General features: G+C 36.8%; 4 protein-coding genes and 2 long non-coding RNA genes across 6 annotated transcripts; 1 reads left to right on the top strand and 5 right to left on the bottom strand.

Moving 5' to 3' along the window:
* Positions 1 to 2,173: 2,173 nt before the first annotated feature.
* On the bottom strand, positions 2,174 to 3,149 carry LOC148186092 (uncharacterized). Its single transcript, XR_015775406.1, has 4 exons — positions 3,038 to 3,149; positions 2,680 to 2,806; positions 2,520 to 2,578; positions 2,174 to 2,409 (listed from the first exon to the last, which is right to left on the bottom strand). It is a non-coding gene; the product is annotated as an uncharacterized LOC148186092 (long non-coding RNA).
* LOC148186087 (uncharacterized) lies at positions 3,055 to 22,018 on the top strand. Its single transcript, XR_015775408.1, has 3 exons — positions 3,055 to 3,180; positions 16,268 to 16,341; positions 19,636 to 22,018. It is a non-coding gene; the product is annotated as an uncharacterized LOC148186087 (long non-coding RNA).
* LOC148186091 (uncharacterized) lies at positions 5,070 to 6,729 on the bottom strand. The gene is made up of 4 exons (XM_088071935.1): positions 6,551 to 6,729; positions 6,340 to 6,448; positions 6,020 to 6,094; positions 5,070 to 5,919 (listed from the first exon to the last, which is right to left on the bottom strand). The coding sequence occupies exons 1-4, from the start codon at positions 6,627 to 6,629 to the stop codon at positions 5,790 to 5,792; spliced, it is 393 nt and encodes a 130-aa protein (XP_087928061.1). The 5' UTR covers positions 6,630 to 6,729; the 3' UTR covers positions 5,070 to 5,789.
* On the bottom strand, positions 11,129 to 12,393 carry LOC148186090 (uncharacterized). Its single transcript, XM_088072205.1, has 4 exons — positions 12,217 to 12,393; positions 12,012 to 12,120; positions 11,786 to 11,860; positions 11,129 to 11,681 (listed from the first exon to the last, which is right to left on the bottom strand). Exons 1-4 carry the CDS (start codon positions 12,293 to 12,295, stop codon positions 11,513 to 11,515), a joined length of 432 nt encoding a protein of 143 aa, XP_087928331.1. The 5' UTR covers positions 12,296 to 12,393; the 3' UTR covers positions 11,129 to 11,512.
* Positions 14,954 to 16,287, bottom strand: LOC148186089 (uncharacterized). Its single transcript, XM_088072207.1, has 4 exons — positions 16,108 to 16,287; positions 15,896 to 16,004; positions 15,607 to 15,681; positions 14,954 to 15,502 (listed from the first exon to the last, which is right to left on the bottom strand). The coding sequence occupies exons 1-4, from the start codon at positions 16,184 to 16,186 to the stop codon at positions 15,340 to 15,342; spliced, it is 426 nt and encodes a 141-aa protein (XP_087928333.1). The 5' UTR covers positions 16,187 to 16,287; the 3' UTR covers positions 14,954 to 15,339.
* Positions 18,313 to 19,649, bottom strand: LOC148186088 (uncharacterized). The gene is made up of 4 exons (XM_088072206.1): positions 19,476 to 19,649; positions 19,264 to 19,372; positions 18,966 to 19,040; positions 18,313 to 18,861 (listed from the first exon to the last, which is right to left on the bottom strand). The coding sequence occupies exons 1-4, from the start codon at positions 19,552 to 19,554 to the stop codon at positions 18,699 to 18,701; spliced, it is 426 nt and encodes a 141-aa protein (XP_087928332.1). The 5' UTR covers positions 19,555 to 19,649; the 3' UTR covers positions 18,313 to 18,698.

The raw sequence follows: 22,018 nt of genomic DNA, 5'->3' as shown, positions 1-22,018 counted from the left end.
GCGATCTAAATTTACCTGCACAGTAGAGATGATATTAGTAAATCAATTATTGATTAATTAGTTGTAAAGTATTTAATCAAACATAGGAAATTTAATCGATTAATTGATTGCAATGTTATCAAAATATATGCAATATTTGTCTGTAAGCTTTGATTTGGGAAATTGCTTTTCGTATTGTTTGAAATAGTTGTTTTTTTCTTCAAACAATGATTTATCAATGAATTGATCTTTTCTTTTTTTTTTTTTTTTACCAATAATTGATTTAATAATAGAGTTATTTCTTAACTTGCAGGTATTCCTGAGTGCTTATGCATCTTTCAGTTCTAGGATGATAATTGAGTTTATAGATATTGAGTGGTAAACTCTGATGGTGAAGACATGAGGAAAGTAGAAGTTAATCTGCAGTATATATACTTTTTTTTTTGTTGAATATCATCAGTTCTGTTTCTATTTAGTTTTCTTTGGTAAAGAAAATTATTATGTTTAGTGTGTACTCGAGCTGGATAATGTTTGAAATTTGAATACTTTGTCAACAGCAACCAACAGAAGCTGCATGCTTCGACATATCCTGGTGAATTTTTCAGTGTTTGGAACACACTGAACATACAAAATGTACAAATTTTACTTTTTCCCACGGTGAAACAGATGTACAAATCCTAGCTGATTACTGTTACTAAAGAATAAATAACTTTCATTAGTCACTGCTCACTCCCAGGGGTGTATTTGCCATTCAAAACACATGTTCTAGTTGGAGGAAAGTTTTGAATTCCCAAACAAAAAAATGTTTAATTTTCTTAAAGTAGAAATTTCTGTTTGGTTATTGTAAGGTCACACAGCAGAGCAATTCATTTTAAATATTCCAGGTCCCAGATAGTGGTCATTTTTTCCACATTAAATATATATATTTTTATCTAATACTAGAGTTTTTTTTGTTGTTGTTATTTTATGCAATTTCTTCCTAGAACTAAAATTGAAATGCAAATGTATGTACAGTAGGACTGCAGTACCCAGGAGGAATTAGGTAATCATTTTCTCTCTTTCTCATTGCTCTCAGGTCATTGACCCCAAAACCAAGATGCACAGTTGCTCATCATGTCAAAGGTCACGCTGAGCTTTACCTGATTTGGTAAGTCAGATTTACTCTATATATGTTTTTTATGTTTCCATCTGTCTGCTTTTATGTGCATTGTGAATTTATCAAGGAAGTTTAATTAAAGCCTCTCTAAAACAGTTTAAATAAAAATTGAACATTATAACCTTCATTGAGGTAGGCTTTATTTCAGGACTGACTTTATTTTCAGTTTCTTCACACCTGCATGTGCCACTAGATGGCATTAAAGTCAAGCTGAAAATTCAAGTTGAAACATATCATCTCTGTCAGTGCCTCACAATTACCCATTTACTCTGGCAGCCCAAACTTAAAAGCACAATTATTTTTTATACTCAGTTTCAGTTTAGTTGTCAAAGTGTATATACATGGATTCCTTAAACATATTCATGTATTGTTCTCCTCTCCTCCGACTGTGAGTTTTATTCAGGTTTTTGTGCAGCTGTGGTCCAGCAGTGAAGGAACTTTGCAGAAGCTTTGAAAACAAACACATACTTTTTAACTCGTTTGAACTGTTTGATGCGTCTAACATGCTTTTCATTCTTCATTTTTTTTGACAATTTAACCTGTGTTCATGCATTTGGCATACCTTTTGGCAAGATTGTGTATTTTAGTGTAATCAGTGAATTTGCAGCTCAGCTCCTACAATAAGTCTAAAATACACTGTGGAAACTAAATAGTTACATTCAGACTGTTCAGGTCAAAAAATGCTCCATTGAAACCCATTCAAACTGACATTTTTGATCCCACAGCCATCAGAGCAGAAAAACATGACTTGTATTATTTCTGGGTGTCATTCTGGGCTTTTGACTCTGAATTTGTCATTTTGACTATTTTCCACCTGATGAGGTCATTTTGACCATATTTGTCATATGGATAAAATACATGCTATTTCCACTAGGTGACCTGTCACAATCGATGTAGCTGCTGATCACTGACATATCCAACCAACCAAAATCTACTTTGCAAGTAGTATTTTGAAAATAATTCATTTTCTTTCTTCTTTTTTTTTAATCTAAAAACACAGTGGCATCACGACAATATTAAGGAAACAAACAAGAAATATTTTCAGATAGAAATATATTTATTGCTTGATATTACTGTTTATGCAGAAATGTATATATTTGTCTGAGCTCACCTGTGTGCATTCACAGGGATTGTTGCAGTAGAATATTTGAGTGTATATACAGTTTTTCTCTGAGTGGGTCAGAGAAGTAGCAGAAAAAAGAAGTAGCAGAAAAATGTTGCCGTGCTCAGACAGGAGGCGATGTTTCACAGCGTGCAAGTCATATTGGCAGTGACTAAAAAGAGACAAAAGAAAATCAGTGTTACCTTGCATATATTGTTTGTGTGTGTGTGTGTGTGTGTGTGTGTGTGTGTGTGTGTGTGTGTGTGTGTTGCGATAACTTACATTGCTTTACCCATTCAGCCTTGGGGTCGACACAGGCTGGTCCATCTTGTGTGGTAAGACTGAGAGGAAAAAAAACAACAACAGGAAAATAGATAGATAAATATATAAAAGTTAGAGTTTAAATGTGTATGTTTGTGTGATGGACATTGTAAAGACTTACATTATAGCCTCCACACAGTGATGTTTGGCGGTTTGTTTTTTACACGTGTTCTCAGTCACTTCGCTGTAGATATTGACAGCGCTGACCTTCGTGCAGCATGGAGGGATTCTTCGGCCAATGTGGCGCCCTGATGAGGACAGAGAATGAGACAGATGAAGTTTATTTATTTGGGTTACACAAATTACGTCAAAGCAAAAATTCTCATTTATACGAAAAACTAGATCAGCAGATTGATGCTGAAAGGAAGAGATCTCCTGAAATGTTAAAAACAGGACGCTGTAGATCAAGTCATTAAATTAACAATTACAGTGATATACATATTAAAAAAAACAACATGTGGTAACCAATTGGAACTTACTGTTTTGTGCAGAGGCCTGGAAGAGCAGACACGCTGAGAACAGGAGGACAGCGATGGAGACGATTCTCATGGACATTTTGGCTGCTGGACGGGTCGACTGATCAGGCTGCAACACTATCTGAGGGACGTTTGGATATTTATCGGTAAGTTCAGCGCAATCATCTGTGGGTCAGGGGCAGCGCAGATTAGGCCCTCCCATATGTATTTGTGTATGCGTTTAAACTGTTCACACCTCCGCCCCCTCAGCAGAGAATCTTTTTAGCCCTCTCAGCTACTTCAAAGCCCCAACATCTCACGTCTCATCTTTCTGAGAAATCACAGGCACACACACACTCAAAAAGCACACACAGGAAAACATTCAGTTTGAAAAATATGCACAGAGTGGGGGTTGTTGTGACCTTTTTTTCATTCCAGCCGATGCTTTTTGTTTTCCATTTGATGGCAGATGATTGATGTACTTGATGATTTAAAAAACAAACCAGAAACCACACAGAGGCTGAGTTATTCACCACTCCACTGGAAGTTATTATTACAGATACTGTATGATAAAAACACAAACGGCTCCTCTTGGGTTAATATTAGTTCGAATCCTGCAGCACTGTGATATACTCAGCTGTAAAATACCTCAAAAACCGTGCATTAACAGTATGAACAGGGCGAGAGTGACAGTCATGTAACATAGTAAACATGCTAGCTGTGCTAACAACAGATTGGAAATGTTGAACAGCATCTTTTGCTGACACCACATATCAAACAAAAGCCAGAGACAGTATCCTAATAACTTCCTGTGAGCTGGAAGTTAACTACTTGTTATCAGAAAGCAGAAATTAATGTTATCTCGGAGCCTTACGGTGCAAAGCCAGTCTTCCTCCAGAGCTGCTTCCGTGTTCACAGCCGCGTGAACCAAAAAGAAGAGTAAGAGTGAAAAATGATTACCGCGGCAAAATCTGGGATACAAAGCTTCCCCAAAAGTACGATGCACACTGACTGGCAAAAAAAAAAAAGAAGACGAAGAAAACACAGCTGCTTGACTTGATGGAATCACGGTAAACTCAGAGCAGAGGCGGATGACGTAGCTGAAAGCCGTACTTGGGAAAAGTAGAGATATCTTTCCAGAAAATGTCTTTAGTAGTCATTAAAGTCAACTGTTGGAATATTACTATTTTAATTTTTCTAGCCCTATGAATTAAAGGCCTTTAATGCTTTTTTAACCACCCTGAGAGCCTGGACTTGCATCTTTTACCCCAACTTTTTTGTGATTATAAGTTCCTTCCTTTATTCCTTTTCTCGCTGCTGCAGCGAGGGCATAGCCTCTATCCACTGAGCCACTGTGCGCCCTTAATCTGGTTATTAATGAGAAACACTGAAATGTGTTTAGGGAACACGATAATATTGGCACGTCAACAGTATCGGCCGATACTGATTTTAAAATGAAATATCCGAATCGCTGATTCCATGCCGATAAAACATATTTATTTATTTATTGACAAGTAACATGTTCAAAAATTAACCATAGGTTGAAGTATTTTTTCTTATTTTGCACAGGAAATGAATATTACATATTTTCAACAAATTTGTATTTTATGTCTCCATCTGCTTGGTGGGCCATTACAATAAGCATAATACGGATAATATAATTTTAATTTCACAACAGAAAAGACTTGATGATCACTAAAATGAGTCACTATTTATCGGCATACCTGCAAAAAATCCAGTGTCGTACATCCCTAGTGTGTTTGAATGGGAAACTAAAATGGAAAAGAAATGGAAAGATATGTTGATAATAAAATGAAAATCTAAGATTCGTCCCTCTGTGCATGGGAATGTTTGAATATGAAATTGTTACAACTTTTAAAACTTGATGTCATTGTGAGTAATTTATTGTTCCAACCGCTAACCACAGCTTCCACACGCCTTTATGTTCATGTGTCATGTTTGGTTTTTAGCTGAGTAAAACTCTGCAGCCTGATTAGCCTCTTTTTTTTGTCAGAACGAAGTCAGATAAGATGCAGATGAAGAGATAAACACAGAATTCAGTTTCACAAGTGAACCATTTATTTATGATCAATTTTCTCAAGTTTTCACATAAAAGAAATCCTTTTTTTCTCAGGACTATGCCAAGCAGTATAGTGAGAAAAAAATATTGTGCTGATAATAAACATGTAAACAGTAACATGTAAACACTTGGTAATATCTACACAAATACTTGTATCAGCTCTGGTCGGTAAAATTGAACAAAAAATTTCACTCCAAAGGCATCAAAGGAAGCTAAATATTCAATATGAAAATCTTACATGATTATGTTTTTTCATGTGCAAACATCAGTTTGTATCAGTGTTGAGGCCATAATCTCTTACTTATTTACATTTTTTATTTGTCCTAAGCACTGCAACTTTATAGTACAAAAACATACTTTCATGTGGAAGTCTGCTGGTAACAAAATCTACAAACAAAAATCAAAAACTGAAAGCAAACATAAAAGCAGAGCATGATAGTTCACATAGTCGCCCCCAAGTTCTTAAAACAAGATTTTCCTGTATTTTTTTCCAAGTTCCTTAGTATAAAATCAGCTGCATTTAGGAAGCCTGTAAGAGCCAATTCAGAATATTTCTTTGTGAGTCCACCTGGAAGAGCAGATTTGTCTCAAAGAAGGCAATAACCTGGTGTTTTTAGAAAAGGCTGTTCAAACCTCCTTTAGGCCATAAATTTTGACAGATTCGGTGTCCGTTTTGGTTGGCTGGAGATAAAGATGTTACTTGTTGTCGCTTTCTGAAAAGGTTTCACCAGCAGGCGTCTTGGAGGCACTGGATGTAGTATTGGAGCTGAGGTAGATGGGAGATTGGGGGACAACAGCCAAAGCAGCGGCCCGAGCTTTTGCTAACCTGTGAGAAAAATTTAAAAAATACATGAGACAATAGGTTTATTGAATAAATAAGTGTAGAAAAGGTCAAGTGAGTAAATCAAAGGTGATGATAAACTTACTCGAATGCAACAACCTTGCGGCGAACCCAGGGAGCAGTCAGCTGACTGCAGTAGAAACCTGTTTTGGTCTGGAAGCTGCAGGAATAACAAACAAATGCAGCGTTAGCAACGCTCACACTCTTTTGAAATATAAGTTGGCCTTGGTATTAAAATGCTGTAAATCTGTACGTGTATGGGAAATACAATGAAATAAAGTAAAGAGAAAAGAGCACAAAAAGGAGAAAACAGGAGCATCCTTTAACATTTTCCCAAAATGTTATGTTTTATTAAAAAACATTTTTTTTAACATTTCCGTCGGGTATTGCTCTTTTTTTACTTACATGATAGCTTTGACACATGGAGGGTCATGCTGCTGGACCAAGTATCCCAAGATAGGTTCGGATAGCCTCTGGTTGCTCACTCTGGTACAGCAGGATGCCAACCTCTCAGCTAAAATTAACGGAAACAGATAAGAGTTAGTTAATAAAATAAAATAATACATTTAAGATATCTCACAGGAGATCTTGTTCTTTATCTAATTCTTAATCTTACCTGCTGATTCAGATTGAAGTGCAGCCACCAGGACGATGACGACGAGCACGCTCTTTAGCATTCTTCCAAAGCTTTCCATTTTCAAAAAAGGATGATGGCTTTTAGATTAAATTGAGAAATAGTGAATCAAGTATTCTCTGATGGTTTTTCTTCTGCAGAGAGCTCAGTGCACTGGCACATGCCTGCAGGCCTGAGATACTTAAGGCCTGAAAAGCAGAAGTGGTCAGTCTTTTTTGATTTTCCCTCCTCTCACTTTATTTGAATGAATGACCCGCTGGTTTCTGGGTTTTCCGAGACGCGACTGGCAGGAAGCACTTCCACCGCGGTGTTTTGTTTGGAAAATCCAGACACGGTTTTTCCTGATTAATCGATCGCAGGGGTGTAGGGACCCCTCAAAGGCCTGAAGTCATCCTCACGCCACAACTTCTTTCACCAGTAGACAAGGCACATTTATTTATATAGCACATTTTATACCCGAATGCAACCCCAAGTGCTTGAAAGATTTATCAAAGGTACAAGGTCGAATTATTAGTGTTTTCTTTCACTGATGCTCTGTAGACAGTTATCACTGATGTTTTGGGCAGTTCTAATCACCTGCTGTAGAGCCCTTCTGTCCTGGGCCGTACACAAACCGTGCCAGTTTATGATGTTTCCAGTCAGAATGATTTCTAATGCTTCTCTATAGAAGTTAGCCAGGATCTTGCTGGTATAACAAGGCCCAAAGGACTGTGCAAATTGTCATATCAATTCACTTTCAATTTGATCTTTAAAGTCCAAAGTTACAAATCGTTATAGTGTATGACATCCCTCCTTCCTTGGACCCTCGCAGCAGAAAAAGGAAAAAAGGTGCTGCATAGTATAGCTGCAGGTTGGATGTAATAAATGAAATGCAGAGGAGGAAAATTAAGTTTGCTGTTTCTCCACAGTTCATGTTTACTGTCAGGTGGTTTTATTTTTTATTTAAGAATCTAACTGCCTTGAAACAATCAGAAAAAATGCTTTATTTCTTTCACTCACTGGCTTTCACACAATACCACAGTGCCATCTTTCAGCCTGTGATCTCTGTCTTTTGGGACAGCATGTATAAGCTACTCTCTGCAAAGGGAGGTTTGGCATATTGTTCAAGATATTCATCCTCAGTCATGTTAATTGTTCAATTATCAGTGGAGTGCTTAATGCAGTATGAAGGCAGAAACTTTTGGCCAGGGTAGCGGGCTGAAAAGGAGCGGTGAGATTGTGATATATTGATAAAGCATATTTATTTGGGCTTTGCAAATTGCTTCATAGCAGAATTTCCCATCGGAAGTAAAAAAAACAAAAACTAAATCTCTAGATTTTGATTTAGAATCCTGTTTAACTGTTTTTTCAGTTATTGCACACGCCTGGCAGGCTGCCATGCTATTGGGAAACTCCACCAAGCAAAAAAACGAACTTTTTTAAATGCCAAAAATAGCACCAAATGTCCATCTCAGTGTTTCCCCTTTATTCACTCTGTAGAAGCACACTGCAGTGAGTCTAGTGAGTCAGGTGTCTTTGAGTGTCTTTAATCTAAACTGCTAAAATCAGTTAAACAGGTGAGGTGAAGATAACGTTGTCAGTTGGCTACAAGTTAAAAACAGGCTTGGTAGTGGACGATGTGTTAATATGGCGATGGATTCAGTGTCTTTGTGTCATTAGGCAAGACTCGAAATTATTGTGTTAAAGTGCAGTGCCAAAGTACTCTATTTAGTTTTTTGTAATCTAACATGAAACAGCAATCCATGTCTGTGTTACTATAATTTTTGAAAGGAGTTGTTTTCATTTGCTGATAGCTGAATCTTACTAAGGGCAAAATTTATCCCATGATGCATTGGGTCAAGTTTGTTGACAAATCAGATCCCAAAGGCCATGCCACAAATACTAAAATAAACTTGATAGTGTTTAATTGGTGACACAAAAGTTTTTCCCTGGGTTAGGATTAGGGCTGCCCCCTGAAAGCCGGCGAATCGTCATTACAGAGCCGGCTCAGTGGACTGAGATTGGTCCCCTCACTGCGGACTGAGTGCTCTTGGTACAGGCAGCAGCAGACACGAAGCAGTGGCACAGAGGAAGGGAGACGCTTCACTGTAATGTTTAGGGTTAGTCCGAGCAGGTTCAGCAATGGCGTAAAAATCCCCGCCTCTCTCAATACAGTACAATGTAATGTAATGTAATATAATATGAATATTTTCCCCAGATATTCTAAATCGACTTCTCTTTACAATTTGTGGGACTTGTTTTCAAAAGAATCCCAACAAATTTGCTCTAGGTTCAAAGAGATAAATATTTATGAAAAGTGCCTTTACGCATGACGATCCAGCTTCCAAATGGTTAAACATAAGACAGTTCAAGTCAAGTGGGCAGAGATGGAAATTCCAAAATCAATTAAGGAAAAAAAAACAGATTTGTTAATCTTTAGTGGCAGAAAAGAGGAAAGTCTTTGCTTGTTTTTAGCGGGTGGTAACCACGACTTCCTTCTCCCTGCTGCCACCAGGCCAAAACGATTTCACTCAGATGAAAACAGGCAGCTACGTTTGCAGCACAAGTTTTAGGGGGCCTAAGGAATCCCGTGAATAACAGCGCAGAGAAAAGAAATTATTTGGCTGTGACTCAGCAAGCAGAAATCAGCATTTATTAGAAAGAAACAATGAATCACCCACAGCTGAACAACAAGTCATACAAGGATAGAGGATGATGTGAGGTGATGTGATTAAGATCAAACTTATGCAACCAAGAAGTCATCCCACTTGATATCTCTAAATTTCATAATCTTGCTAGACTTGCTGGTCTTGTGAAAAAAGTACTTAACTTATAATTTTCAAGACAAAATATGTATAGACGTCAAGGTTAAAAATTTGCAAACTTTTGCATAACAGGTGAAACTTTTTAAGTCGTTTCTGCAGCTTTGAAAAACAAAAAGCAGAAATGAGATACATAGACGTCGATACAACAGCAAAAAACCAAACAGTCTTATTGAGCACAAGCGAGAAGAAACGGTAGAGTTAGAATAAAATTAAAACCAGAGGACAAATAATTCAAGATGCAGGATGCATAATGTCAGTATAATACAAAGAAATCGACCAAAAACAACAACACCAGAAGCACTAAAACCACAAATAAAAGGAAATAAAAGAGATAAAACATAAATTAAAAAATGTAAAATAGATAAAAATAAATAAAAGAAATGAAATAGACGACATTACATAAAAGCAAGTCTATAGAAATGGGCTTTAGGAAGTGATTTAAAATAAGTCACTGATTCTGCCAGCCTTATCTCCACGGGCAGGTCGTTCCGGAGCCGAGGGGCCCTGAAATCACAGAAGCCGTGCTCACTTGACTTTTGCTGATATTTAAGTGCTTCATCATGTTCCTTATCGTGACTTTACACAAACTTGAAAACATCATTGTGTAAAACTGGATTGAGTCAAGCTTTCAGCCCACGCTGAAGAACCAAAGCAACAGGAAATTGGCTCAGTTTCTTCTTCCGCTTCCTCTTTTGTTTGACATGCAACCAAACAGAGCACTACAGCCGAGATCTGGGACAGAGTTGGGCTGTCTGCATATTAGGAATGAAAAGTTTATTGCTCTTTGAAAGGGTGTACATGCATTATCATGCTAGTATTTTATCATATATCAGTGGCCTGAAATTAGGACAGAATAGGATAGGGTTAACTTTATTAATCTCCAAAGGGCAAACTCATTTGCCACCATGGTCAACATACGACAACAAGACAAGTACAGTACAACATACAACAAGAAGTATAGCACCAAGCAAAGTCACTACAGGAGCACAATATTCCACAACAAGAGTAAAATGCTAAAAAGTATCCATACAACTGCGTCCGAAAATGAAAGAAAAAGAAAACAAATCCAAGCAACAAATCCAATAACTGCAATACAAATACAGTTACAGTAAAGTCAAGTAAAGTCACAGCAGTGTTAGTCAACAGTTCTTATTCAAAAATCTGATTGCTGCAGGAAAAATGTCATTGAGCACAATTATTTTACAGACAATATATCGTCCAATGACTGTAATTTTCAACACAGGTCTATTATCCCAGTATTGTTATAATGTGCCGAAAATGTCCACAAAGTGCCTATACACACGCTGAAGTCATTTCACTGAGTTTTATATTCAAAAACACAGTAAAATTGCAAAGCAGCACTATGCATTTGTTGTTGGTGTAAACATTAAAATAATAACATAACCAATACCTTTTCTAAAACATTTGCTGCAAGCCCACTCCGTAAACAAGGGACGAGCAAAACTAATCCGCTTTGCATGCTACATTTATTTAATTTCAATTATGTTATTTATTTAAAAGGGACCATGCACAGTGTCAAACATAAACGTTACCAATAAATGCATCTGGGAGACTGTCGCTAGTTTGGTTGATGCTGGACAGTATTTTAGTTTTTCCAAAAGTGGTTGTCAAACATGGTTTTAATGACAATTCAATTTTGAAACAGTAAAACTAACACTTGAGAATTTTACAAGGATTTATTTTGAAACCAGTTAACAATTCCTCCCTTATGCAAATAAATACAGAAACACTTGGATTTAAATGTGCAACGTTTATTTCTGACCAATTTTTCATGATTGTTCAGTTATCACAGTTTTTTTTAAATACATAAATAATTCAGAACATTTTTTCTGGACTATGCCAAGATGTATAGTAAGAAAACAAAATAATTTCACTGATAAAATTGTGAACAAGAAGTTGTAAACATTGATAAATACACTTGGTAATAAATAAACACATAATTCTATCAGCTCTGGTCAAATAAATTAGACTAATAAATAATTTACTCTAAAGGCATCCAAAGAAACTTCATATATAAAAAAATAATAATAAAATTAATTAAAGTGCTTCCCTACACATTATTTTGTTTTTAGGGTCGAGGCCAAAATTTTGACAAATGCAGTTTCAGTTTTCGTTGGAGTTACTCGTTGCTATCTGGAAAGGTTTCACCAGAAGGCATCTCGGCTGTAGAGCGGGAGGAAGGAAGAGAGGAGGAGGAGGGAGGGGAGACAGTGGATGTGATGATGGTGCGGAGGGAGATGGGAGACGGGGGGACAACAGCCAAAGCAGCAGCCCGAGCTTTTGCTTCCCTGTTAGAAAAAAATACATGAGACAATAAGTTTGAGATCTAATGATTGAATTGGTGAGTGCAGAAATGGTTTTGTGAGTTAATGAAAGAAAATAATAAACTTACTCGAATGCAACAACCTTGCGGAAAACCCAGCGAGCGGACAACTTACTGCAGTAAAAACCCGTCTTTGTCTGGAAGCTGCAGGAATGAAAGAACAAATGCAACATTAGCACATTTCAGATTTTTTTCTCCTTAACAAAATACAAAACAGGAGCATCTTTCTGGAAATCCGATTTTAAAAATTGTTACTTATTTTATTTCTGAACACAACGTTGCTCTTTGTACTTACATGACAGCCTTGACACATGGCGGTTCGTGTTCCTGGACCAAGTATCCTAAGATTTCTTCGGTTATCTCCTGATCGCTGACTGTCTTACAGCAGGCTGACAGCTTCTCAACTAAAAACAGATGGAAACACATTAGAGTTCATTTTAGAAAATAATTTTTTAAAAGGCAAAGTTCTTGCATTTTCTGTATCTAAATCTTAATCTTACCTGCCGATGCAGACTGAATTGCAGCCACCAGGACAAAAGCGACCAGCGCACACTTCAACATGCTTCCACAGCTGTCCATTTTCAAACAAGGGTGATGGCTACAAGATTAAACGTAGAAATGCTGAGTAAAGTAATCTCTGCTGGTCTTACTTCTCGAGAGAGCTCGGCGAACTGACAAACGGCTGGAGTCCTCAGATACTTAAGGCCTGAAAAAGCAGAAGTGGTCCCTCCGAGTGTGTCATCTTTCTAATTTTGTCATTTCTCCCTCCTCTCGCTTCGTCTGAACAAATGATTCGCTCATTTCTGGGGTTTCCATGATGTGACCGTCAGGAAGTTAAGTCACTGTTTTTCCTGATTATCAGATAGCGGGGGTGTCAGGGATCCCTCCCTGGTCAGAGGTCATCAACATGCCATAATTTCTTTTATTAGAACATATTTTACGACACTACCAAAGAAAAACAGTCATGAATTTATCATCAAACTCGAGACAAATTGGTCACCTTTAACAGTAAATCCAAGCAAATATCTCAATTTAACCCAAAACCTGAGCAAATTGGTTTGTGTCCTTAGAAAAAGGCAGGCATAATTACCCAAAAAATAGCAAGAACTTTGTAAAAACAACAATAAAATTACCTGAAGATTTGTGTAAAATAAAAAAATAAAGGTAAAGAAGACTTTGAAAAAATGCATATATATCAAATTAGTGCACTACAGTGATTATCTGGTACATAGTAGGGCATGGGCAGATCACTTTGACAAAAGTGTGTGGTTACTGCTCTGAATTTCTTCAAATTAAGGCAAAGGTACATAAATGCACAGCACACAGTGTAAAGTATTATTTCGAATGAGTATTTATTCCTGTTGCAAACAGAGGGGAAGTTCAGATGTTGTTTGATAATCCAACAATAATGTTATCTCAGAATCAGAAATATTGTAGAAAGCAGAAATAGTACCAACACCACTATATAAGAGTAAAAATATATAAGAATAGAAAATATGAGATAGAAATACAGTAAGAACAAACAATCGGCACATTTACTGTAGATCTATAAAAAAGTATGTAATTAAATATGTTCAGTATGTAAGTGGATGAACATAAATGTAAAATACAGTCAGCTCAAATCTGTGAACATTTGAACTATAATAACGATAATGTGATAATGTGTAAATTACAACCATAACTGGGCTACAATGCAGTGTACCAACTAGTATGTAAGTTAAAAATATAAAAACATAAATATGTGTGCAAAGCTACAATAACAACAATATATACATAAGACAGAATTTAAATCACACTGATGCTCCAAAGTTATATAATCCATCTGACTAATTCATTAAACCTAAATGCAGAACTTTTGACTGTCTTCAGGTTAAAAAACACTCCTGTGAAAGCTGCGGCGGCATTATCATCATCCACTCACAGCAGCAGTGATAAGCACACCCAAACTTTGTAAAAAGTCCTGTCAGTTAAAAATAGTAATCCAGTGTTGAAATCTGAGTTAAAATTGGCAGCATATGAGCTCGTTAACTAAATTAACCAGGTTACATACGGTTTCATTTAAAAGTCATCATGATGTGCTAAAATGTAACGTCAAGAAAAATTAAATATAGTTTTTGGTGAGAAACTTGTATTATACAGTTGTTTGGTTGATAAATTAGTTTTCCCAGCAATATAAAAGAAACAGTCACGTGATAAGCAAAAAAAGCAAAACCAATTCTGTTACAAATGTATTATTGCCTCTTCTTTCCACCAAATAACTGAAAAGTATCGATAGTGGTATCGAAAAAGACTTGGATGGTAAGGATTCTGATAACTGTATTAATATCAGTGAAAAATAAATAATCCATCCCAAGACATATTTGGGGCTGCAGCTGCATACCAGTTTAAAAGTACAGCATGATAGAAAGTTGATAAAATGACTATTTTACATTATTCTTGCACAGTTATTTAATGTCAAAAGCAGAGAGACCTTGATGGCGACATTGTCTGTGTTGAAACACAAAATATGAGCTCACGAAGAGTCAGAGGTGACAGAAGTTGGCTTTTTAGTTTGTCATATTCACATCCGTACCCGACTTTCTCTGTGCTTTTGAATTCTTGGAGGAAAACTGTTGTTTAGTGTGAATATGAGGCAAAAGTGGAAAAGAATTAATAAGATTGCGTGATGGTAAAATAACAATCAACCATGCTTTTTTTCTTTGTACACTCGAAAAGTCAATTATTTGGCTCAACACAACAAATTAACGCTGCTGTTTGCATGAATCTTTTAGAGTTATGACAACTTCTAATGAAATCACTTGTAAGGAGTGCACTACATTAATTTATGGGAATTAGGCTCCTATATTCAAAGGCATTTTCGAGACACTCTTACTTATATAATAAATAAAAACTTATAGCAAAACACAAGTCTTTTAGTAAGAAAGTGAGATGTCTTTTGTCTTGTAGTTTTTTGGCCTGCAGGTCCCTAACACAGTGAGAATTAAAAATTAAAAGGTTTATTTAGCTCGGTAAATTAGAACTTTTATCCTGCAACCATTCATTTAATTAGGCGGTGGTGATAGGTACCCAGAATAACTTAAAGTTTTATTTTCAACTTTTTGCTGTAAAAAGCTGTCACATGTCTTGTTTTTTGATGTTTGGTCCTTTGCTTGGTGATACTCTGCAGCGTTTATAGCTTCTCGCTTTTGCAACAAAACAAAAAAAAAAGGATACAGATAAAAAGATAAACACTAGATATCAGTTCACGTGTCCAACATTTATTTCAGAGCAATGTTTTCATGATTGCACAACAAACATCTCACAAGTTTCACATAAATAAATAATTCAATACATTTTATCAGGATGACACCGAGATCTGACTTAAATAAAACTAAACATTGATCATAAATTTGTAAACAGTAATGTGTAAACTTTGATAAATACTCTTAAATACACAAATACTTCTATCAGCTCCGGTCATTTAAGTTAAACTCATAAATAATTTTTAAAAAGCAATTGAAAGAAACTAAATATTTAACAGAATAATCTCACATAATGTTTCAAACATCAGTTTGCATCGGGGTCGAGGCCAAAATCTTGACAAATTCAGTCTTAGTTTTCATTGGCTGGAGGTGGAAAAGATGTTACTCGTCACTGTGCGACATTGGTTCACCAGCGGGCATCCCGGAGGAGGAGGGAGGAGAAAGAGAGACGGACGAGGAAGAGGAGACAGTGGAGGTGATGATGGTGCGGAGGGAGATGGTCGGGGGGACAACAGCCAAAGCGGCGGCCCGAGCTTTTGCTTCCCTGTAAGAAAAAAATACATGAGACAATAAGTTTGGGATGAAAGAGTAAAATAAATGAGCGTAGCAAATATAATGTGAGTTAATGAAAGAAAATAATAAACTTACTCGAATGCAACAACCTTGCGGCGAACCCAGGGAGCGGTCAGCTGACTGCAGTAAAATCCCGTCTTTGTCTGGAAGCTGCAGGAATGAAAGAACAAATGCAACATTAGCACTTCTCCGATTCTTTGTCTTAAAATTATTATTATTATTGTAAAGGAATGTATGTAATGTAACTCTGGTGTACAAATTATTATTATTACTATTGTACTCTTTGGATTTTTTTTCTTTGAAAATACAAAAACAAACACTTTTTAAGACTTTTTTCGAACACACCGTTACTTTTTGTACTTACATGACAGCCTTGACACATGGAGGGCTGTGTTTCTGGACCAAGTATCCTAGGATTTCTTCGGTTATCTCATCACTGTTGACTTTCGTACAGCAGGATGCCAGCTTCTCAGCTAAAAGCAGATGGAAACACAGTTTAATATTTTATCATTTTAAATGTCTCACAGGAGGAGAAGCTGTGTGAGGTCTTGTACTTTATCTAAATCTCAGTCTTACCTGTTGTTCCAGACTGAAGTGCAGCCACCAGGACGATGAGGACCAGCACACTCTTCAACATGTTTCCAAAGCTTTCCATTTTCACAAAAAGGACGTTAGATTTGAGATTAGATGGAGAACTAGTGAGTAAAGTAATCTCTGTTGGTCTTTCTTCTTCCAGAGAGCTCGGCGAACTGACAAACGTCTGGAGACTCGAGATACTTAAGGCCTGAAAAAGCAGAACTGACCCCTATGGTGAGTCATCATCCAACTCTTTTAGTTTTCCCTCCTCTCGCTTTGTCTGAATGAATGACCAGCTCGCTGACGGGGGTTTCCATGATGTGACCGATGGGAAGCACTTTCATCATAGCACTTTGTTTCAAAAACCAAGTCATGGTTTTCCTGATTATCCGATCTCTCCCAGGCCCTAGGTCATCCTCGTGCCACAGCGCGTTTTATCAGTATATTTATTAAATCATTAACAAGAAAAATACCAATCAATCAGCAATGTGTTTGCAAAGCTACAATAACAACATGTACATGAGAAAGAATTTTAATCACACTGATGCCTTTAAAACTCCAAAGTTATATAATCCGTCTGACAAATTCATAAGCCTCAATTAGTCATTAATGGGGGGTCACAATTAGGGATGGGGATCAAAACCTGGTTCTATAGAGAACTCAGTTTCACTTTTTTCAAACCCGGAAAATCAATAATGTTTGAGCTTATCGATACTGCTGTTGAGTCCTGTGGGTCCTGTAATCTAACATTACATTTTTGAGTCATGTTCATGTTATTTAAACCTAAATTAAACCTAAATGCAGAACTTTTGACTGTCTTCAGGTTAAAAAACACTCCTGTGACAGCTGCGGCGGCATTATCATCATCCACTCACAGCAGCAGTGATAAGCACACCCAAACTTTGTAAAAAGTCCCGTCAGTTAAAAATAGTAATCCAGTGTTGAAATCTGAGTTAAAATTGGCAGCATATGAGCTCGTTAACTAAATTAACCAGGTTACATACGGTTTCATTTAAAAGTCATCATGATGTGTTAAAATGTAACGTCATGAAAAATTAAATATAGTTTTTGGTGAGAAACTTGTATTATACAGTTGTTTGGTTGATAAATTAGTTTTCCCAGCAATATAAAAGAAACAGTCACGTGATAAGCAAAAAAAGCAAAACCAATTCTGTTACAAACGTATTATTGCCTCTTCTTTCCACCAAATAACTGAAAAGTATCGATAGTGGTATCGAAAAAGACTTGGATGGTAAGGATTCTGATAACTGTATTAATATCAGTGAAAAATAAATAATCCATCCCAAGACATATTTGGGGCTGCAGCTGCATACCAGTTTAAAAGTACAGCATGATAGAAAGTTGATAAAATGACTATTTTACATTATTCTTGCACAGTTATTTAATGTCAAAAGCAGAGAGACCTTGATGGCGACATTGTCTGTGTTGAAACACAAAATATGAGCTCACGAAGAGTCAGAGGTGACAGAAGTTGGCTTTTTAGTTTGTCATATTCACATCCGTACCCGACTTTCTCTGTGCTTGTGAATTCTTGGAGGAAAACTGTTGTTTAGTGTGAATATGAGGCAAAAGTGGAAAAGAATTAATAAGATTGCGTGATGGTAAAATAACAATCAACCATGCTTTTTTTCTTTGTACACTCGAAAAGTCAATTATTTGGCTCAACACAACAAATTAACGCTGCTGTTTGCATGAATCTTTTAGAGTTATGACAACTTCTAATGAAATCACTTGTAATGAGTGCACTACATTAATTTATGGGAATTAGGCTCCTATATTCAAAGGCATTTTCGAGACACTCTTACTTATATAATAAATAAAAACTTATAGCAAAACACAAGTCTTTTAGTAAGAAAGTGAGATGTCTTTTGTCTTGTAGTTTTTTGGCCTGCAGGTGCCTAACACAGTGAGAATTAAAAATTAAAAGGTTTATTTAGCTCGGTAAATTAGAACTTTTATCCTGCAACCATTCATTTAATTAGGCGGTGGTGATAGGTACCCAGAATAACTTAAAGTTTTATTTTCAACTTTTTGCTGTAAAAAGCTGTCACATGTCTTGTTTTTTGATGTTTGGTCCTTTGCTTGGTGATACTCTGTAGCGTTTATAGCTTCTCGCTTTTGCAACAAAACTGTCATAAAGAAGTAAAAAAAAAAGGATACAGATAAAAAGATAAACACTAGATATCAGTTCATGTGTCCAACATTTATTTCAGAGCAATGTTTTCATGATTGCACAACAAACATCTCACAAGTTTCACATAAATAAATAATTCAACACATTTTCTCAGGATGACACTGAGATCTGACTTAAATAAAACTAAACATTGATCATAAATTTGTAAACAGTAATGTGTAAACTTTGATAAATACTCTTAAATACACAAATACTTCTATCAGCTCTGGTCATTTAAGTTAAACTCATAAATAATTTTTAAAAAGCAATTGAAAGAAACTAAATATTTAACAGAATAATCTCACATAATGTTTCAAACATCAGTTTGCATCGGGGTCGAGGCCAAAATCTTGACAAATTCAGTCTTAGTTTTCATTGGCTGGAGGTGGAAAAGATGTTACTCGTCACTGTGCGACATTGGTTCACCAGCGGGCATCTCGGAGGAGGAGGGAGGAGAAAGAGAGGCGGACGAGGAAGAGGAGACAGTGGAGGTGATGATGGTGCGGAGGGAGATGGTCGGGGGGACAACAGCCAAAGCGGCGGCCCGAGCTTTTGCTTCCCTGTAAGAAAAAAATACATGAGACAATAAGTTTGGGATGAAAGAGTAAAATAAATGAGCGTAGCAAATATAATGTGAGTTAATGAAAGAAAATAATAAACTTACTCGAATGCAACAACCTTGCTGCGAACCCAGGGAGCGGTCAGCTGACTGCAGTAAAATCCCGTCTTTGTCTGGAAGCTGCAGGAATGAAAGAACAAATGCAACATTAGCACTTCTCCGATTCTTTGTCTTAAAATTATTATTATTATTGTAAAGGAGTGTATGTAATGTATGCAATGTAATTCTGGTGTACAAATTATTATTATTACTATTGTACTCTTTGGATTTTTTTTCTTTGAAAATACAAAAACAAACACTTTTTAAGACTTTTTTCGAACACACTGTTACTTTTTGTACTTACATGACAGCCTTGACACATGGAGGGCTGTGTTTCTGGACCAAGTATCCTAGGATTTCTTCGGTTATCTCATCACTGTTGACTTTCGTACAGCAGGATGCCAGCTTCTGAGCTAAAAACAGATGGAAACACAGTTTAATATTTTATCATTTTAAATGTCTCACAGGAGGAGAAGCTGTGTGAGGTCTTGTACTTTATCTAAATCTCAGTCTTACCTGTTGTTCCAGACTGAAGTGCAGCCACCAGGACGATGAGGACCAGCACGCTCTTCAACATGTTTCCAAAGCTTTCCATTTTCACAAAAAGGACGTTAGATTTGAGATTAGATGGAGAAGTAGTGAGTAAAGTAATCTCTGTTGGTCTTTCTTCTTCCAGAGAGCTCGGCGAACTGACAAACGTCTGGAGACTCGAGATACTTAAGGCCTGAAAAAGCAGAACTGACCCCTATGGTGAGTCATCATCCAACTCTTTTAGTTTTCCCTCCTCTCGCTTCGTCTGAATGAATGACCAGCTCGCTGACGGGGGTTTCCATGATGTGACCGATGGGAAGCACTTTCATCATAGCACTTTGTTTCAAAAACCAAGTCATGGTTTTCCTGATTATCCGATCTCTCCCAGGCCCTAGGTCATCCTCGTGCCACAGCGCGTTTTATCAGTATATTTATTAAATCATTAACAAGAAAAATACCAATCAATCAGCAAACTAAATGCAAACCGATCACAGTTTAGAGTGAATTTGGCTCATTTCATGACAAAAAAATGTAACCTAACAACATTATTTTTTTTCTCTTTTTCAAGGTCAATTTTTTTTTCATTTTGGGGAACTCACTTTTGTGGCATTTAAGTCATAAATGATGTGGCAATTATTCTAGGCAGGACTTGGTCGAGCCCAGTGACACACAGGCATGTCACAACATGAACCTCTGAGCTTCCTCCCAAATGTACTGAACAAAAATCAATATTTACTATTCTTATATTTTATATTATAGAGCAGTGGTGCTCAAATTTCTTTCAATGGGGGCAGCTTTTTATTTAGTTATTTATTTATTTTATTAATTCTTGAATTTAACAAGTTCTTTGAGTCAGCCACAGGTTGCACACATAAAAGGTCGTCAAAATGTCACACCTGTCCTGCCAACTGTTCAGTTTGGCTCAGAGGTAAGACAACTCTGTCCCTCCATGCCACGAGCGTAGCTTTTATAAGAACTGCAAGGCAGCAATATTCCCGCCTTGAATAGGCATTGTAAAAGGGGCTCCTGTTATTCCTGTTTTCCACCAAAATTAGAGCACTTATTTTTGTTATCTGGGAAAGTCAACTCAAAATAGGCAAAAACTGCATTCTCATTTGTAGTGGACCAGAGCGGTTCACATCGCTCTGTTGAAGACAAGTGTGTTTTTTTCTGGTATGTAACTGATAACAGGGTTAGTTAACAGTAGAAAGCAGCATGGAGGCCAGTGAAAATGTTACGGTTGTTACTTTTTACTCACTCAGTCTCTCTTTCAAGCAAACTTTCATTTCTTCTTTTTTAATTAACTGCAGGCGTGTCTTTTTGTATCATTCTGTGTCCCCAATTTGGAGGTTTTTGTACATCTGTGAACACAGGGCAGGTGGAGCTGCCCCAAGTATGCTCAATGCTTCGACTTGGTTTAAATTTGCAGCTTTTAAAATTGCAGCTGTAAAATTAAGAAGCAGAGCAGTGAATGCAACAGTCAAAGCTTCATGTGCACCCTCAGTTGGGAGAAAAAAAACACAAAAAACCCACTAATGTGTACTGAAAAATGTGTGCGCCCAAACTGTGACGTTGAGAAAGCACTGAGTGACGGCTGAATTAGGGGACAAGCTGCTCTTTCTACCAAAAAGAAAAGATGACCAGGACTTGCATCAGAGGAAAAGCAGAACCTTCCACTCTCAGCAGACTTTCAGTCTGTTGTGTTCTCGTAAATGTAAAAGTAAAAGCATCTCTGGGCTCACTGGTTTTACTACAAAACAAAACTCAAGAGTCTAAAAGCCTCGCTGACAGCTAGAAGTCATTTTAAATGTTTTAGGCCAATTTGATCAAACAGGTCTGGACCAAATAGTTGCCTGACTGCCTGAATGATATCCTTAAATTTGTTAAATCTTTCTGTTGTGTTTAGTTTCTAAGAGGAGGAACTGGATGAGCAGCCACTGTGGCACCAAAACAGTCACCCTGCTGACCAGGCATTTTTGCTAGGTGTCATTTATAACAATTATTCTTTTTTTCCCAGAGTGTTCATTTTTATCTGCATCATCACCAGCTCTGTAGAAGGTGTTAGGACTTCTGAGAAATAAGTGTTGGGGGTTGAAGTGGGCGGTGTTGCGCTTACTAAAACTGATAACAGTGTGGTGAAGTAATGTCTAAGCAAGCTTGCACACATTATGTACTATAGAAGCTGCTTTTATTTTTCTAAACGTTCAGATAAACATCTGTTAAATAGATATAAAGAAAGGATTGTATGTAAAAAAAAAAAAAATAATAAAACCATGTCATTTTTAAAAGAAAAATTAGGCTTGTAGTTGGTTTGAGGATAAAATTGAATGTTATAAAAATAAAACTCAGGGTGTACAATTGTACCTCAGACAGCAAATGTTTTGATTGCCTCTGAAAACTACTGCGTGTAAAGACTACAACCATTAACCCTTTAAAACCTGGGCTAATTGGCCTGATTTCATTTAGAAACATTGAGAGAAGGCAATGAGCAACATCAGAAGAATTGACCCAGAAATAAGCAAGAAATT

This window comes from Plectropomus leopardus, chromosome 21 (genome assembly GCF_026936395.1).
Source record: "Plectropomus leopardus strain MGB_pleo_1.0 chromosome 21, ASM2693639v1, whole genome shotgun sequence".
In the NCBI taxonomy this organism is placed as follows: domain Eukaryota; kingdom Metazoa; phylum Chordata; class Actinopteri; order Perciformes; family Serranidae; genus Plectropomus; species Plectropomus leopardus.
Note: the sequence above shows the minus strand (reverse complement) of the source record. Positions and strands in the feature narration are given on the sequence as shown.

What these genes read in the sequence shown, in the direction of transcription:
- LOC148186091 (XM_088071935.1), bottom strand. Translation starts at nt 6,629, where the DNA reads ATGGAAAGCTTTGGAAGAATGCTAAAGAGCGTGCTCGTCGTCATCGTC. An exon ending in ACTTCAATCTGAATCAGCAG is followed by an intron (nt 6,449 to 6,550) that starts GTAAGATTAAGA and finishes CGTTAATTTTAG; the next exon opens with CTGAGAGGTTGGCATCCTGC. An exon ending in CGCAAGGTTGTTGCATTCGA is followed by an intron (nt 5,920 to 6,019) that starts GTAAGTTTATCA and finishes TTTTTCTCACAG; the next exon opens with GTTAGCAAAAGCTCGGGCCG.
- LOC148186090 (XM_088072205.1), bottom strand. Translation starts at nt 12,295, where the DNA reads ATGGACAGCTGTGGAAGCATGTTGAAGTGTGCGCTGGTCGCTTTTGTC. An exon ending in AATTCAGTCTGCATCGGCAG is followed by an intron (nt 12,121 to 12,216) that starts GTAAGATTAAGA and finishes ATCTGTTTTTAG; the next exon opens with TTGAGAAGCTGTCAGCCTGC. An exon ending in CCATGTGTCAAGGCTGTCAT is followed by an intron (nt 11,861 to 12,011) that starts GTAAGTACAAAG and finishes TCATTCCTGCAG; the next exon opens with CTTCCAGACAAAGACGGGTT.
- LOC148186089 (XM_088072207.1), bottom strand. Translation starts at nt 16,186, where the DNA reads ATGGAAAGCTTTGGAAACATGTTGAAGAGTGTGCTGGTCCTCATCGTC. An exon ending in ACTTCAGTCTGGAACAACAG is followed by an intron (nt 16,005 to 16,107) that starts GTAAGACTGAGA and finishes ATCTGCTTTTAG; the next exon opens with CTGAGAAGCTGGCATCCTGC. An exon ending in CCATGTGTCAAGGCTGTCAT is followed by an intron (nt 15,682 to 15,895) that starts GTAAGTACAAAA and finishes TCATTCCTGCAG; the next exon opens with CTTCCAGACAAAGACGGGAT.
- LOC148186088 (XM_088072206.1), bottom strand. Translation starts at nt 19,554, where the DNA reads ATGGAAAGCTTTGGAAACATGTTGAAGAGCGTGCTGGTCCTCATCGTC. An exon ending in ACTTCAGTCTGGAACAACAG is followed by an intron (nt 19,373 to 19,475) that starts GTAAGACTGAGA and finishes ATCTGTTTTTAG; the next exon opens with CTCAGAAGCTGGCATCCTGC. An exon ending in AGCAAGGTTGTTGCATTCGA is followed by an intron (nt 18,862 to 18,965) that starts GTAAGTTTATTA and finishes TTTTTCTTACAG; the next exon opens with GGAAGCAAAAGCTCGGGCCG.